The sequence below is a fragment of the Pipistrellus hanaki genome, assembly GCF_964339955.1.
Source record: "Pipistrellus hanaki genome assembly, chromosome: 18".
NCBI classification, from domain to species: domain Eukaryota; kingdom Metazoa; phylum Chordata; class Mammalia; order Chiroptera; family Vespertilionidae; genus Pipistrellus; species Pipistrellus hanaki.
Window position 1 is genome coordinate 14,734,569 of NC_140520.1, and position 17,248 is coordinate 14,751,816.

At 42.7% G+C, this 17,248-nt stretch overlaps 3 protein-coding genes and 1 pseudogene across 9 annotated transcripts in view; 3 read left to right on the top strand and 1 right to left on the bottom strand.

The window, feature by feature from the left end:
- Window positions 1–12,402, top strand: part of CHD1L (chromodomain helicase DNA binding protein 1 like) — a 37,962-nt gene extending 25,560 nt beyond the window's left edge. The window contains exons 15-23 of the mRNA XM_084865510.1: window positions 510–675; window positions 1,575–1,723; window positions 3,472–3,635; window positions 4,549–4,754; window positions 5,872–5,970; window positions 6,924–6,994; window positions 9,073–9,187; window positions 10,225–10,333; window positions 12,061–12,402. Coding sequence (XP_084721636.1) covers window positions 510–675; window positions 1,575–1,723; window positions 3,472–3,635; window positions 4,549–4,754; window positions 5,872–5,970; window positions 6,924–6,994; window positions 9,073–9,187; window positions 10,225–10,333; window positions 12,061–12,139 — 1,158 coding nt within the window. The 3' untranslated portion in view covers window positions 12,140–12,402. The remainder of the gene's footprint in view (window positions 1–509; window positions 676–1,574; window positions 1,724–3,471; window positions 3,636–4,548; window positions 4,755–5,871; window positions 5,971–6,923; window positions 6,995–9,072; window positions 9,188–10,224; window positions 10,334–12,060) is intronic.
- On the top strand, window positions 2,085–2,744 carry LOC311612520 (annotated as a pseudogene). The gene has a single exon. The product of its transcript is annotated as an uncharacterized misc_RNA (transcript).
- Window positions 12,403–14,170: 1,768 nt separating the features above from the next.
- On the bottom strand, window positions 14,171–16,523 carry LOC311612766 (histidine protein methyltransferase 1 homolog). Of its 5 annotated transcripts, none has more exons than XM_084866000.1 (2): window positions 16,341–16,523; window positions 14,171–15,508 (listed from the first exon to the last, which is right to left on the bottom strand). In XM_084866000.1, exon 2 carries the CDS (start codon window positions 15,309–15,311, stop codon window positions 14,193–14,195), a length of 1,119 nt encoding a protein of 372 aa, XP_084722126.1. In that variant the 5' UTR covers window positions 15,312–15,508; window positions 16,341–16,523; the 3' UTR covers window positions 14,171–14,192. The 5 variants fall into 5 exon arrangements, with proteins under 5 accessions (XP_084722126.1, XP_084722124.1, XP_084722125.1 ...); XM_084865998.1 differs by having other exon boundaries at window positions 16,189–16,523; XM_084865999.1 differs by having other exon boundaries at window positions 14,171–15,494; window positions 16,180–16,523.
- Window positions 16,524–16,604: 81 nt separating this feature from the next.
- FIRRM (FIGNL1 interacting regulator of recombination and mitosis) overlaps window positions 16,605–17,248 on the top strand; it is a 40,284-nt gene continuing 39,640 nt past the window's right edge. For both annotated transcript variants that reach the window (XM_084865971.1, XM_084865972.1), the window contains exon 1: window positions 16,605–16,747. In XM_084865971.1, coding sequence (XP_084722097.1) covers window positions 16,638–16,747 — 110 coding nt within the window. In that variant the 5' untranslated portion in view covers window positions 16,605–16,637. The remainder of the gene's footprint in view (window positions 16,748–17,248) is intronic.

Consider the following 17,248-nt stretch of genomic DNA (forward strand, 5'->3'; position numbering starts at 1 on the left):
CAGGCTGCCGTAGGAGCTAGAAATGAATATGTATAGAAAGGCAGCAGAATAAAGAATAACGATATGCTTTGGGTCCATCTGACTTGGATTCAAATCCGAGCTTTGTCACTTGTTGACTCTGTGGCTCTGAGCAGATATCTTAACCTCTTAGCTCTAACAGGGTTTCTGACTTCTCTGTGGCTGTTGAGAATTGCCTATGAAAAAGACTGGGTCAGAAGGGCAATAGTAATGTAAGAAATTACTATTACTCTTCAAAAAAAAAAAATTGGAGGCTCATAATTTGTTTTTAGTATGAGAATTGTCAAAATCAATATCTCTGGCAATCATTTATCATATTTTCTGTTTAGTCATCATCCAATTATTAAATGGCTCTAATGGTTTCTTATCATGGGGAGAAAGGAAAAGGCCCACCATCAGGGAAGGTATATACCTGGTGTCACTTAGCAAATCCCTGATATCCAGGGTTTGTTTTCACGAGAACTGACTGGACTTTGTTTTCTCCATTCAAGTTGGATGAGATACTCAAATTCGGTTTGGATAAACTGTTGTCCTCTGAGGGGAGCACCATCGATGAAATAGACCTGGAGTCTGTCCTGGGAGAAACAAAAGATGGCGAGTGGGTCTCTGATGCCTTGCCTACCACAGAAGAAGGAAGCAGAGAGCAAGAGGAAGGAAGTAAGTAGGGGGTGAGAGCAGCCCCAAGGGCACAGCCCCCCTAAGTTAGGACATGAGATGAGTCCCCATGGAAAGACAGGGGTTAGGGGACTCCCCAGTGTTGTTAGCAGTAATAATCCCTGTCTTAGTCTCGGTTTTCCCTTTCTTTTTTTTCTTTTTTTCTTTTCTTCTTCTTTTTTTTTTTTTTTTTTTTTTTTTTTTTTTTAATATATTTTATTGATTTTTTACAGAGAGGAAGAGAGAGGGATAGAAAGTTAGAAACATCGATGAGAGAGAAACATCGATCAGCTGCCTCTTGACCGGAATCGAACCTGGGACCTTTCAGTCCACAGGCTGACATTCTATCCACTGAGCTAAACCTGTTTTGGCGGTTTTCCCTTTCTTAACTGAAGAGGTTAATTATTCCATGATTGTGGTGAGGCTCATGAAAATGCTTTCTCAAGATCTGGAAAGACTACTGTAAATCTAAGGGATTATATTTATGATTCCTCGTTTTTCTCATCAGTTTGCCACTTGCTCTTTTAATATTATAGAAAAGGGAGGAATATGTTCTTAATTACTAATGTCAGGAGATTTATGCTGAGGAATAGGGTAGCATGAGTGAGTGATGAGTGATTCAAAACTCAACAGGATGGAGGTACTCACCGACCATGTAGAGATGACCAACAGGGCTTTAGCCTGCACTCTCCTTTGAAAAATAAATGTGTGAGATCTCCATTTGGATCCCACGCCCATCAGTGTCAGTGGGATGGGAAATGCAATACCTTCATCACAAGCTAGTCTTCGCCCCTCTAGAATTCAGGCTGTTCTTTTGTTCCCCCTGGTTATTGCTTTGAATAGAATTAATCTATTTTTCTATAAATATCTAACATTTCTCATTTTATGTTTTCTGTTCTTAGAAAATCACATGTACTTATTTGAAGGGAAAGACTATTCTAAGGAGCCCAGCAAAGAAGACAGAAAATCATTTGAGCAACTGGTGAATCTTCAGAAAACCCTTTTGGAGAAAACTAGTCAAGAGGGCCGGTTACTCCGAAATAAAGGCAGTGTAAGAACTATCTATAATAATAAAAGCGTAATATGCTAATTAGACGGACAGCCGGATGACCTTCTGGATGAAGCCAGGGCTGCGAGGGCTGAGCTCCTTGCACAAATTTCCTGCATCGGGCCTCTAGTTAATTTATATAAAGGAATAAGTTCTTCCAATTTTTCATTCTAAGAGGATAAAAAATTATGCTGGGTGTGATTATTTTTATTGATTTCAATACTTTTATTGATTTCAGAGAGAGGAAGGGAGAGGGAGAGAGAAACATCAATGATGAGAATCATCCATTGGCTGCCTCTTGCATGCCCCTACTGGGGATGGAGCCCACAACCCGGGCATGTGCCCTGGCTGGGAATTGAATCCTAACATCCTGGTTCACGAACCCAAACAAGCACTGAGTAACACCGGCTGGGCTGGATGTGATTTATTAAGAAATAAATTGTAAGCATTTGTTGAAATGAAGTATAATTACCTCGGCCAGTGTGTGGAGTGGTCTCCCCCTCGCCGCCTTCCTCCATCCTTCAAGCCTTCGGTCTTTCTTTTAGTTAAGATGAGTGGTAAGCCTGACTTGTCTGAAGTGAAGTTTGACAGGTCAAAATGAAGAAAACTAATACCGAAGAAAAAATTATTGTCTCCCCAAAGGAAACTATCCTGCAGAGGAAGAGTGTGTTCAAATATTGTAAAACAATCTTGTCTGAAGAAGAAATTTCAACATTGCCTAAGTGTCTTGGATTTGGGCTTGTTTTGTGTTGTAGAGACTTTAGGCATCTTCTGATGTCTTCTCACTCATACTCCCTGGCTAAGAGGTCAAGGGTAACCAATGTTCTCTTACCTACTTTTTTAAACTTCCCATTGGTGTATAAATTCCAGCTGGCAGGTGTGTTGATAATCTCACCATTGATGACCTTAGTGTGTGTAGGCCTTGCACCCCCTGTCGGATGAACCACTTGTAACCTAGGATGGATGCTTCCGTTGCTCTCTAATCTTCACAAAGTGACATGCTTTTGCAGCTTCTTTCAGCTTATTTCTAATGCAGCAATAAAATATATACATAATCACTAAAAACAAGAAACATAAGTATAATTAACTGTACTGTAATATAAAAACTATGTAAAAAGTTGACATAAAAATCATTAGAAGAATTTATTTTGCTACTTAATGCAGGTGAAAGCAGTTTGTCCACTTAAGCCACCCCTGGGATCACTGTATGACAGCAATATATACATACCCTGCTCTTGATCATGACTCCATGTCGTTCAGAGAGGATCACAACCACACTATAGCTCTAATGTCCATATTATTTGGCACTTAATATGTACTCTTTGAATGCTAGCTATAATTAAGATAATCATGATGTTGAAATATTCTGTTTAAGAAAGAAATATAATACATTGTATGAAGTTTTTCATTTAAAAAATGGTTAAACATAAAATGGCATCCTGCAAGGTGTGCTTTCCATTTTTAAAAAGTGATTTTTCTGAAGTGCCTTCTTAATAATGAAATTAATCAAAATGACGTATAGCTTTACCAACCACGCCAGTCCTTTGGTTGGGTTTAGAGCACACTGTCCTGGTTGCCATGCCGGTGAGATGTGTGATGGAAGTGTGAATGGAAGTGGCATGGAGATTCAGTGTTTTGGGAAATACTAAGCATGTTGCTGGCATACAGAGTGTGTTCTAGGGATGAATGAAACTCATGAAGGAACAGGCAGCCCCCAAACTTCTTGGTTATAGATCTTGTTCTTCTGACAGGTTCTCATGCCAGGCCTTGTGGAGGAGTCTACTAAGAGGAAGCGGGTTCTAAGTCCAGAAGAACTGGAGGAGAGAAGGAAGAAAAGACAAGAAGCAGCAGCCAAGAGAAAGAAGCTAATGGAAGAGAAGCAGAGGAGAAAGGAAGAGGAGGAACATAAGAAAAAGTATGTGGGCATTATTTGATTGCATTATTAATAAAGCTGAGGATCACAATTGATAAAAGAATCACTATTGTATACTGAGTCTACAGTTGAACATCATTTTTTTTTTTAAAAAAAAGCATTGATTGATTTGAGAGAAAGGAGAGAAAGAGATATCATTTGTTGTTCTACTTATGCATTTACTGCTTGATTCTTGTATGTGCCCTGACTAGGGATTGAATCAGCAACTTTGGTGTATTGAGATGACACTCTAATCAACTGAATAGAACATCATTTTAAAATTGCAGAAAACTTTTTAAAAAAAATATATATTTTATTGATTTTTTACAGAGAGGAAGGGAGAGGGATAGAAAGCTAGAAACATCGATGAGAGAGAAACAGCTGCCTCTTGCACACCCCCCACTGGGGATGTGCCCGCAACCAATGTACATGCCCTTGACCGGAATCGAACCTGGGACCTCTCAGTCTGCAGACCGACGCTCTATCCATTGAGCCAAACAGGTTTCAGCAGCAGAAAAATTTTATAAAGCTGATAGTTCCTGTTGATAACAATATTATTATAACAATTAACCTAAACATTTACTGAGGTGAAAATTCCTGAGTGCCTAGGCAGAGAAGATACATTCAGTTGAGGCAAGAAAATCTAAGGTTTTATTGTAATTAACAAAAAGTAGTTTACTCACAGTCCCTTCTAGTCATGTTCTTAAGAACAGGGATATCTGGTGGCTGCTCATCACTGAAGTATAGACATGAAGCAGTAAGCCTACTTGCTTATTTGCAGATTGGCAAAAGTGTAGGGTGAGTTTCTAATTGCGTTCACGTGGCACTCCATGTCTGTGAATAGCAGTACAAAATGTGGTCCACGGGAAATGGTGATTCGCCTGATTAAATTCCTTTTCTCTCTGGCCTGTTGAAGGATGGCCTGGTGGGAGTCCAATAATTACCAGTCCTTCTGCCTGCCTTCCGAGGAGAGTGAACCCGAGAGTCTAGAGGAGGAGGAAGATGAGAGCTCAACCCAACTGGAGTATGAAGATTCAGACTCGGCCTTCATCAAGTATGTTAGTGGCGATGTCACCCACCCCCAGGCCGGCGTGGAGGATGCTGTGACCGTGCACTGCGTAGGTAGGAGAAGTGGTATGGGCTCAGGGCGGCGGCCTCAGTCTTTATGGTGCTAGGAACTGGGGCGGATGAAGCAGAACCCTGACCTAGTGCAGTCGTGTGTGGTCAAAAAAAGTGTGAATTTTAGCATCAGGAGACTTGGATTTGACTGTTGTCTTTCCTTTACCTGGTTGAATAACCCAACCTCCCTAGGCCTCAGCTTCCTTATCCGTATAATGGGATGGTACTATCTACATTATTCTCTTCACAAGGTTTTTAGGAGAGTGGAAAGAGGCAGCGTTCACAAGACAAATGAATCCTTTGAGAAAAAGCAAAATTCCAAGCATGTTTCCCCCTCACAATCGTTGCACTTTTCGTTTTTTACTTCCTCTGCCTGGAACCCTCTTTCCCCAGTTAGCCACCTTCAAGCATTGTTCAAATGTCTGTGTGTCAGAGAGATCTCCCCTGCTTGCCTCATACAGAATAGATCCCATCCTCACGCCTCCATTTCTCTATCCCCTTCCTACCTTATTTTATTTGATGGCACATATCACCATCTGACCTTACGTATTTTACTGTTTTGCACTAGAAAAAAATCTTTATGGGGGCAGGGTTTGTTGTCCACTGCTCTAACCCTAGTGCTTAGAACAATGCCTGACACATAATACATGCTAACAAATATTTGTAATATGAATGAATGACTCTAAATACAAGGTACTAACCAACTCTGTTAACACCAGAATAAATCATTTAACCTTTCCTCTTCCTTGCCTGTAAAAAAATGGGAGTCAAGTATATTTGTTAAGTACCAGTGCTACAACTCTGTTTTGTTACGTCAACTCTTCACCGTTCCTCCTCCATCATTTCCAGGAATTACAGAAGTTCTACAGAGATTTTGCTCTTTCAGAACACTAATTTTTTCAATGCTTTCCAGTTATGATGGCCGGATATATTAGAGAAAATCTAAACGTATTTGAGAAATCCAACCTATGGTATTCCTAGGAGATTAGATTGATTTTTCAAAGGGAAGAAAAAAAAATTTCCTTCTATAAGTCTATTTGGTATAACTTTGTTGTTGTTGTTTTTAATTGTGGACTGAACTTTGCCTCCTATAAGAAGAAAATTTTCTTTCTTCTGTCAGATGACTCTGGCCACTGGGGCAGAGGTGGTTTATTCACAGCTCTGGAAAACAGATCCACTGAGCCAAGAAAAATATATGAGCTGGCTGGGAAAATGAACGGTAAGGAGCAAGCAGAGAGAAGGGTTAGGGACGGAATAAGAGAGGACTCTTAGGGTAGCATCATGTGGATTTAAAAAGCAGTAGATAAGGCGTCAGAAGAGCTGGTTGGAGTCTGAATTCTGTCATCGATGAGCTAGTTGTAGTGTGACTTTGAGACAGTCCCTTCACCTCCCTCTGCCTTTTTTCTCTATTGTAATTTGTGAATTATGGACTATAATGAGGATAATGAATGTGCAACTGCTTTGATAATGTTGATCCCTGCATGCATGTTAAAGTTTTGGATTTCATTGCTTACCCAACTCACCCCATCTTCATAAGGGAATCTCTCATGAAAATTTGAGAGCCTATGGGAGAGAAATCAGACACACCATTAAAGTGCTAACAAAAGCTGGGTGCCGAAGGGAAGAAGGCTGTAGCATAATGTTAGCACAGGCGGGGGTAAAGCTGTTTGGTGCCAAGGGGATTTGGAAGTCTGAATAGCATCTCCTTTTAAGTACTGTACACGTTTTCAATTTTTTGTAAAAATTGAGCTTTTTTGGGGGAACTAAGCCATACGTTTATGACAGTGGTAAACATAAATATCAGGCAAAAATGGCTCAGCTTCCAAAAGGCCCTGCTGCTGCTACTGAATGGAGAGCAGGAAGCTACTTCGAGGACTGAGCTCTTTAAAGACACAGAAGTTAGGGCACTTACAGAGAATGTCGTCATTTCATCTCTGAATCCCCAGGGTTAGCGCACAATGCCTGGATAGTAGGGTGTTCAATAATGTCAATAGTAAACTTTTGTAAAATAAATATAAAGTAGAGAAAACGATTTTGAGGGGAAAAAGGAGTACCTAGCTGAGACAGTGACTGGGTCCAGGAGAGTGAAATAAGGCAAATTTGAAACCTGATTGAACTCAGTCTGCAGTGAACTTAATGTTCTTTCTGTTGCTCCTTTTTCTTGTATTGCAGACTTGAGTTTGGGAAGTGTCCTTTTATTTCCTATTGATGATAAAGAGTCAAGAAACAAAGGGCAAGATTTGGTAAGTGAAAAAAACCACATCTCATATCAGAGCTAAAATATGGCTCCTATCACCTCCCCTTTGAAACACCTCCTGCTCCCACTGACCTCTGTCACTGTATGTTAGTTTGCTGGGGCTGCCATAAAATACCACAGGCTGGGTGATTTCAAAAACTGAAGTTTACTTCCTCACAGTTCTGGAGGCCACAAGTCTAAGGTGAAGGTGCTGGCAAGGCTGGTTTCCTCTGCGGCCTCTCCTCGGCTTGCAGGTGGTTGGCTCCATGCCCTGTGAGGACATGGTCTTTCCTCTGTGCCCAAATTCCTCCTTCCTGTAAGGAGGTCAGTCAGATTGGGTTAGGCCCCACCCTGAGGCCTTTTCAATCGGATTACCTTTTTGAAGGTCTTATCTCCAGATACAATCACATTTTGAAGTACTGAGGGTCAGGACTTCAACATATGAATTTGGGGGACACAATGCAGCCCATAGCCAGGTTGAACCTCACTTTCCGATGCACTCTGCCATCCCCCGTGCTTCTGTTCCTCTCAGCTTCTGGAGTACTGTTCCCCACTTTCTTGTTCTCCCCACTGATTTAGAGGACAGGCCCCTCCTAATTGCAGAGTTTAATCTATATCATCAATATTGCATGCAGTATGGCTTATAGGAAGTGCTCAATAAACATTTACTGAATGAATAAGGAAACATGACTAAAAACTGACGGTTTCGTCATTTGTCACATGAAAAATTCTGTAAAAGACCTTGCTTTCTAGCCAACCATAAGCCACGAAGAAGCAATCCACATTTCCTCTGCCTGCATTAAAATTCTTCTTTTGTATCTTAAGTGCCTCCCACTTGGCTGTCATTTGGAACTATTGTAAAATGTTTTATTGACCACTAACTTAGCTTTCTCCAGGGCCCGAATTCATATTCAAATTTTGGGCCAAACTGACTTAGCCCTGACTGGTGGGGCTCAGCTGGTAGGAGCCTTGTCCCATACACTGAAAGGTCACGGGTTCAGTCACCAGTTGGGGCACATGTGGGAGGAAACCAATTGATTTCCCCCCCTGACATCAATGTTTCTCTCCCTAAAAATCAATGAACATGTCCTCGGTGAGGATTAAAGAATTGAAAAAACAATTTCACTGACTTAAACAAGATCTTTAGAAACGAGGCTGAGAGGACCTTTTCTTGAGGTTAATGGCCGGTGTGCCTAACAATGAAGTGCTTCCTGCTTGTTTCTGCTTGTTCCAAAATGCTGGGAAATGAGAATGACACAGTGGTTGTGCATAAAAGGCTCAGAAGCCAGTGACTAAAAAAAACTGTTTACAGTGAGTATAACCAAGACTAAGATGTGACTACTGGTGTACGTCCCAGATACGGCCTTGACACCCTCTCCAGCTCCACTCCTCTTCGATTAGGAGGGGAGATAGCTGGCATTTGAACAGAGAAGAATGACAGCTTATCCTGGTGTTTGCAGAGCTTACCTGAGCATCAGCTAGTGGGCTGGAGTACAAGAACCTCAGAAGGCCTTTCTGCTCCAAAGACTGAAAAACTCCTTCTTTATCCTTGAGAGCATTTAGAAAGGCCAACATGTCTTGGACTCGGGATTTCCGCGCCCCCCCCCCCCCTAATTTTTAAATATATTTTTATTTATTTCGGAGAGGAAGGGAGAGAGAGACAGATAGAAACATCGATGATGAGAGAGAATACTTGATTGGCTGCCTTCTGCATGCCCCCCACTGGGAATCGAGCCCACAACCCTGGCATGTGCCCTGACTGGGAATTGGACCGTGACCACCTGGTTCATAGGTTGATGCTCAACCATTGAGCCATGCTAGGTGGGCGTCAGGTTTTAAAATATCTTAAAAAGAGTAAGGAAAGCTTATATAAAGTTGCCACAAAATAAGATAAAACAATTACAATGGGTGTGAAATCATAGATTTGGTAGTACATGGCTATTCAGGCAGAGCATTCAAAAGAGGTGGAGCTAACCCGAGTGATTCATAAAGGGGGACCACTCACACCCCCTCCAATGGCAGGTCACTTAGTTGGCTGTGTAGCCACCTCATGCCGTGTCAGCTATTAATGATGGTTTCTCTTAGTTGGCCTTGATTGTGGCTCAGCACCGTGATCGCTCCAATGTCCTGTCTGGCATTAAGATGACAGCCCTAGAAGAGGGCCTGAAGAAGATTTTTTTAGCAGCAAAGAAAAAGAAAGGTGAGCTCCTCCAATTGTCCTTAGGAATAGATGGGTTTCTGTATTTTGGTTTTTAAGGAGTGAGAAATGTCAAGAACCTGTTCAGTATGCTTAGTAAAGGTAAGTCCCGATGTGAGAGGCGAGAGAAGTTACCACCTTGTCATCTTGTATTTGTAGAGTCCTTTTCTTTTCAAATTACTTCTGTATCCCTGTATCTGTGATCTGTGTATCGTCTGCATCCACCGGGGGACTTGTACCATGATTTCACAGATGAGGAAGGAGGCACCAGAGATGAAGGAAACTGGTCACATGCAGTTGGGAAATGCCCTCTATCGTGTCCTCTCTTGGAGAGTCACAGTCCACATCAGCAGACAGTTCTCTGTCAAAAACCATAGTTTAGTGTTGGTTCCAAAACTTGTATGTCTCAGAGTTTGAACTTTTTGACTTATTAATGAGTCTTTGCTTAATTTTAATTACATCTCGACTATTGATCATATATTCTATTCCCATTGTGCCTACTTCTTTCCAGGGCCTACCTGTAGGCCAGTCCTTGTCTTCAACAGAATTATTTTTCCATATTACATCCCTCCCCAGAATATTCGTGAGGTTATAATTGTTTGCTTTGAGTGGGATGGTCCATTGGAAACTACAGAGTGACTAAGAGTAAAGATTACTTTCTGCTTTGTGTGTGTGTGTGTGTGTGTATATATATATATATGTGTGTGTGTGTGTGTATATATATATATATATATATATATCCATCAATCCATTTAAAAAATATATATTTTATTGATTTTTTTTTTTTTTACAGAGAGGAAGAGAGAGGGATAGAGAGTTAGAAACATCGATGAGAGAGAATCATCAATCAGCTGTCTCTTGCACACACCCTACTGGGGATGTGCCCGTAACCAAGGTACATGCCCTTGACCGGAATCAAACCCGGGACCTTTCAGTCCCCAGGCCGACGCTCTATCCATTGAGCCAAACCGGTTTTGACATCATCAGTCCATTTTTGATGAAGGAAGACATCATAATCTATTCTTTCTTCTTTTCAACAGCAAGTGTCCATCTCCCACGCATTGGGCATGCTACGAAAGGTTTCAACTGGTATGGTACTGAGCGACTTATACGGAAACACTTGGCTGCAAAAGGCATCCCAACTTACATGTATCCTTTTGTTACTCTACTAATGTCTCCTCCCACTTCAAAAGGGAAAATGGCTTACGTTTCCTGATATCACTATTTCACCCAGCACCAAAGCCTCCTCTGCCCCATTTTTCACTCTGCCCCTCTTTAATGAGAGAAAATCTAAGAAGCACTTTCTAACTTTTATCGAAGAAGACAAGTACATCCAAGCCTTTCTGGGTGCCAAGAGCTAAAAGATACATGCGAGGAGACCCAGGTGGGTGGCTGGAGGTGGTGTCTTGGCTGAGGCACTCTGCGGGCACCTTCCCATGGGGTCCAGCAGCCGAGTGGGCAGAGGCCTAGGATGGGAGGACCTGCCCTCCAGAGAGCCAGGGTCTCTGATAGTTCAGTGACTTCTCCTGAGGAGGTACCTGCCATCTCCAGAAAATATCAAGGTTTGTGGGCTCTATAGAACCCACAAAGTCCTGGCGACCTGACAGTAGCATCCAGAGATGCCTGGTCATTATATACCACCAGTCTATCTAACAAACAACCTTTAACATCCAGGATGGACCTGACTTCCAAGATTGAGTTGTCAACAGTGAGACACCAGTGGTTGTGGATTTTCATGGACAGTGGCGTGGCCTCTGCAAGATCCTGGGGCCAAGGTTAGAGAAGGTGGTGGCCAAGCAGCATGGAAAGGTGGTGATGGCCAAGGTGGATATTGATGGCCACACAGACCTCGCCATAGGGTATTAGGCGTTCGCTGTGTCCATCATGCTGGCCATCAAGAGTGGGGACGTGATGGACAAATCTGTGGGCATCAAGGGTGAGGAACAGCTGGAGGCCTTCCTGAAGAAGCTGATTGGCCCTTCTTAACCTTGCCCACTGGGACCCTGTGGTCCTGGGAGGAACCCTGATAGAACTTAGTCCTGTGCAGGCCCCTCCTGCCTCCTCCCTTCTGGCCCCAGAAGGGTCTGTGCTTTTGCACTCCATTCAGCCATAGCCAGCACTGCGCTCTCCTGCACAGAGTCCGTCTGTTTCACTGGGCAGAAGGGCCTGTCCACAACAACCAGATTCCTCCCCTCTCCTGGCTGAGTCTGGCTGTGTGCTCTGGCTGCTGCTACAGGGGCTGTGTTCCTGACTCGTATCAGCCCCACTCCCTTTTGCCTCTCCTTTTGTTCCACATGCCCATCTTTAGATGTTCCATTGCGTGGGTCTCTCAGGCATATTTGTGCTTGAGCAGAGAATCTTTGGTTGAAATATGGGTGTTCAGGTTGTTGAAACTTCCATGGGAGAGACTAAGAGGTCTGTCACGCCACCATTCCTCTGATATAATCTAGTTTTGTTAGACTAGTATTTTCTTCTAATGACCTTTTTGTTGTATAAGTTAGAATTGTTTGAACTATTACAAGAAATCCAAATTTAATAATCATATAGAAACTCTTATCTTTTTTTACTTACTGAAATTAATTCACTCAGTGTTGGTTTTCAAGGTATTTAAATTACTATAAGAACTTAGTAGAGAAGTCATGTTTTGTACCCTTGCATAATTTAAGCAGAATCAAAAACATTCTAGTACATCAGCAGTAGCAGTAACAAGTACTATCAACATCTGAAGGATTTACAATATGGTGAAAGGAAATTAAAGGTATTCTACTTCTGAAGTCATTATCTTAACAAGGACTAAACTAGACAACTAGTACAATAGTTCTAGTAAAGTTGATTTTAAAGTGGTGAAATGTATCTTCCTTGACTGTCCTTATCAGATATTACTTTCCCAGAAACAAGGCTGCCGTCTCTCACTCACAGTACTCATCTTCCTCCTCAGGACAGCTGCCGTCCTGAGAACCAGCCCCGGCTCAGCCCCAGCCTTCAGCAGCTAGCTAAGGGTTTTGCTCAGAACTACTGTAAAGAATATTTTGAAAGAAATTGGAATCTGAAAGGTGGGCTTCTGAGATACTCTGAATTCTAATTTTGTTCCGGATGTGTTGCTCTGATTGGTACCTGTAATACAGGGATGTATAAGTTAGATGGGAAAGTCCTTTGGCAGCTTCTCAGGGCCCCAGTTGGCATAGCTATTTGAATAATAATAAAATTTCTATCTCTAATGTTTTCATTGCTTTCTTCCCCCAATTTGGATTTCTTCCCCTCTGTCAGACTGGATTAGAATATTTAATAGTCTAAGTGTTCTAATTACCACCAATTTAAGCTATATATTTAATATAATATCAACCAAAATACCAAAGGAATTGTTTAAATTGTCAGATTGATTGTAGAGTTTACCTGGGAAAAATAAACATATATAAATAGTAAATAACATATACTATACCTTCAATGATAAGAAGAAATGTTTGAAATGGAAAGGGAAAGTCTTGCCTGACAGGTAAAATTACATTATATAGGTACACTGATTAAACAGTTTAATACTTGTACAGAAATGGGCAATGGAAGGATACACCTAGATGGGGTTAAGACAACTATCTAATCATTGGAGGGAGAGGGGGAAGATAAAATCATTTGGTCTGGCTGTACCAAGACATTAGGGGTGAGTTAATTAAATATTTGGCCACATATAGCAGGCTAATTTTCAAGTTGATAATTTTGTATAGGACAAGAATGATGTTATAAATATCCAAATGGCTCTTGGCCAAAAAAAGGTTCCCCACCCCTGGTATATATAAAAGTTATTAAAGAACATCCTGAAAGTTTCCTTCAGAAGGAAAAAAAACCACATTGTTTTCTTTTTCTCTTAATTTTTTTGTATCCATATGAGATAATGGATATTAGTTAAGCTTATATACATGATATGTTTATAATATGACTATATAAACTCACATTAGGGATTTATGTATAATATATACAATTTTAATGATGGGCGTGATTAAGATTCTTTTAAAAAATATATATATATTTTATTGATTTTCTACAGAGAGGAAGAGAGAGGGATAGAGTTAGAAACATCGATGAGAAAGAATCATCTATCAACTGCCTCTTGTACACACCCTACCGGGGATGTGCCTGCAACCGATACATGCCCTTGACCGGAATCGAACCTGGGACCTTTCAGTCTGCAGGTCGATGCTCTATCTATTGAGCCAAACCAGTTTGGCAAGATTCTTTAATTGTGACTTCCATTTCAGAATAATACAAGGGTGCTAAGAAATATTTATGATGAAAAACAGGCAGTGGTAAGGTTGAGACCACTGGGCTGCTAAGAAAAGCTTTTAAATAGACATCATTTCAGATTTTGGTTGAAGGTGAGAAATGTGATGGGGATTTAATTAATTCCTTGACTCTCAATTTTTTTTATGAAATGGAGATACTAATTATAATCTGAATTATAACCTAATTCAGGGCTGTTATTAAGTGTTAGCATATGTAAAGCTCTTCTGCTCTGCACATAGTAAATACTGAGGACTGTTAGCTATTATGATCATTATTAAAATGAGGAAGCTATATGCCTCATAAGGTTATAAATATTTAGCAAAGTGCTATACAAAGTACCTAGTTAACAAATGTCCAGTAAATTTATTTTATTGAATTCTAATTTCACAAAATAAGAACCGAGCATGGAGGCATGGAACAGACTGACATACTTTGATGTGGGGTGGGGGGGACGAGAAGAGATAATCCAAATAACTTATATGCATAGCCCATGTACATGGGCAATAGGATGGTGAAGACCTGAGCGGGGGCGGGGGTAAGGCTTGGGAGGAGCGGGGTAAAGGGAGAGAAAGTGGGAGACATCTGTAATACCATCAACAATAATAATAATAATAATAAAAATAATAAGACCCTTGCTAATTTTATTATAAAAAATAGCAAAGCAGAAATTAAACATTCTAAACAAATTTTTAGTTATTCTGTTTATTTTAATACTTAGGACACTCCATGGACATTAACTAGGATACTTAAAAGTCATTTCAATTAGGTATCTTTTTAGTCCTTCATCAATTATTTCAAGTGTTCTAGTCTTAAATACATTTCTTTCTTCTACAAACTTCTGAAAGAGATGAACACCTCCACCTACACCAAAATAATGTGCTTTGCTGGCCAAAAGCACCCGCCCATTTTTACCTAACAATTGAAGAAATGTTTGGTGCAAAGTATCATAGTAATCCGGATTGTAAATCGTTTCTGAGGTGAGAATGAGGTCATATTTTTCAAAGTGTTTTTCACTGGTTACGAGCTTACAAAACGTAGACCACTCCCCAGAAAAGAACCGGCATTGACCCAGTTTTTGTGCTACCTCTGATTTCCGGCATCTTTTCACGTCCGGCTCGTTTCCATCATTTCCTTCATCTTCCAGAGCAGAGTTAGCCGCCACGTTAGGTAAAGTTACTTCGTCGATCACCAAACTGTTATAGTCTTGAAAATGAACTTCTCTGGCCCCTCCCTTGAGCGCCATTAAACCCAGCAACCCCGATCCACAGCCAAGATCCAACACTCTCCCCCCGGCGAATTTCACGTGGGCCTTGGTGAAATAAGCCAGGAGGTCAAAGGTACATTCCCAGATTTTTAAGCCTCCTTCGTAAACACCGGTAATCAGATCCGAGTGAGACGAGAAGGTTTCTGAAACGACGTTTTCTCCAGGGAAGTTCTCTTTCAACAGGATGGTCTTCACTACCGACAGGTTAACGTGCTGGAGATCTGGTAATGCTTCTATCACTTTATTCTCCAACGCTTCCTTCAGGTCTTCAGGCACAGCATGCTCTTTGGCGAGTCTCAGGCAAGGCTGCTGTTCATGAGGCTCTAAGTTCCCCGAACTGGGAGCTGCACTGGGCGAGTGGCATGTGTCTTGGGAGGGAGCTGCGTGTCCCACTGACTTAGGTCCCCACGAGTGACTCGGAGGCAAGACAGACTGTTCTGTAGAACATTTTGTGTCTCTGTGTTTACCTTTTTGACTTTCTGAGACTGAAGACTCTTTTGAGGAACTCGGGGTCAAAGTTCCATCTCCAGGGGCCGTTAGTTCATTTTCCAGATGGTCCTCTATAGTGAAATTAAATTGGAAGGCCATCCTCGGACAATCCTTCAGTTCAAAGGGAGACTCCTCAGCTTCTGGATAGAATTGATGACACAGAACGTGAACCTGTTTCAGTTACTCAAGTAGTTTTGTTTGGGTCTCTTTCTCTTTAGGAGCTTATACAGTTACAGATATTTAGAGTTGTTTCCAAATCGCTTTTTAGAGGCTTTTGCTTTTCTTTCCGTTTAACTCTGGAGGGAAAAAAAATTGTTAGTAAAAAGCAAAATGACATATTTCCTTAAAATATGATATTAAACAGTAATCACCCCAACCCCCTCCGCTAGCTGCTTTTTCTATACAAGTTTAGAGGGAGATAAAGAGATTTGGAAACACACCACCCATAAGGGGTCAAAAGCTGGGTTAGAGAATGAAGAGTGAAAACAAATATTAGAACAGCAGCAGCAATAACTAGCAAAAAACAAAAATCCCAAGTTTTCGGGAAGGAACTGACAAGCCTAGCTACTTGGTGTCATGAGCCTGTCCAAACATATTTATTTACCTACTAAACTAACAGAATCTCTTCACTCAGTCTGTTCCTGTTCCAAGTAACAAGAATTCAAGAGTTTATTTTGGTAAATGTGTAGCCCTGTAAGAACTTGCACGACTCTCCTTTGGTGCAAGTTCATCCAGATGAGCTCACAACATTTTAGTGGATATCAGCAGCCCTAAGTGTATGGGAGTGGGGTGATTTTTGGAGTCATCAGTAAAGGTTAGTTTGGCGGCAGAACAAACACAAAATAAGGACACTGAACGGTTTGGAGAGGCCCGTGGAAAATGGAAGCAACTTTACCGAGGCCCTCACGGTACTAGACCTGCTTCAGATCGCACATTTCTGGCAGTGGGGTCTCTATTCCCATTCAACGAGACGTACAGAGTAGGGCCACACGGCGAAGTGGACAGGAACCGGATCCAACCCCAGCAGACTTGCAATCTCAAAGCCCCCCGAGATCGACGGTAGCAAAGCTGGGGACTTCCGGCTTTCATCTCCCCAAAGCGCCTCCATGTAACAAGAGAAATCTAGACCTTGGGACGCTCAAAGCTCCGCAAGTTCCCAGCTCACCGCCGCGTGTGGAAACCTCGTGTCCCCGCAGATGCTCTGGGCTGAAAGCGCGCACCAGTGAGTCGAGTCCTCCGCGGGGGCCAGAGAAGCCCGGTTTTTCCTCTGCCGCGCCGGGCCCCGGGCTCAACAAGGAACGCGGCCCGCCCCCTCTCTATGGTATTGTCGCTGTCGGAGCGCTCGCAAGGCCTGCCGGGAAGGTGGCGTTTCCGGTCCCGGCGGTGGCGGGACAGTTTGGAAGCTGGTTGCTGGGGGGAGAAAGCATGTCTCAGGAGCGCGCCGCCTCGGCGAGCGCCGTCCCCCTGGAGGAGTTAGGCGGCTGGCCCGAGGAGCTGTGCCGCCGGGAGCTGCCGACCGTCCTGCCTCGGCTCCTCATATCCTTCGCTGTCGCTCTGCCCCCAGAGGGGAGTGTGCGGCCGGTGTCGCGTCTTTCCCCTCAGCCGGGCCACGCCCGCCGCCGCCAGGCCGTGTGGCGTCCCCGCGGCCGGGAACCTCTCGGTTCTTTGTTGTGAGCGAGACAGAGATGCGAGGGGACGGAGGGCGAGCGGGGGCCGTGTGCCCGAGAGCCAGGGCAGGCCTGGCTTTGGGACTGCTCGGGTTCGCAGAGGTGTCCTCTGCCCCTCGGTGGTGGAGGTGGGAGTGGCATTTTCGTCCATTGCTCTGTGCCGTGGAGTTTTTTTTTCCTGTGCTCGTCACGGTGTTTGGACAGGAGCGTGGGAGAGGCGAGGACTCGGACCTGAGCTGTAAGGGTCACCTTCCCTTCAGTGGCTTATACAGTAACAGATAGAGACCTGGCGCTAAGCTGGGTGAGGCAGAAGTCGCTCTGAGCTATCCTAGGATGCGTGGTGGGTCCCCAGTATTGTGAGAACTAGAG

What these genes read in the sequence shown, in the direction of transcription:
- LOC311612766 (XM_084866000.1), bottom strand. Translation starts at nt 15,311, where the DNA reads ATGGCCTTCCAATTTAATTTCACTATAGAGGACCATCTGGAAAATGAA.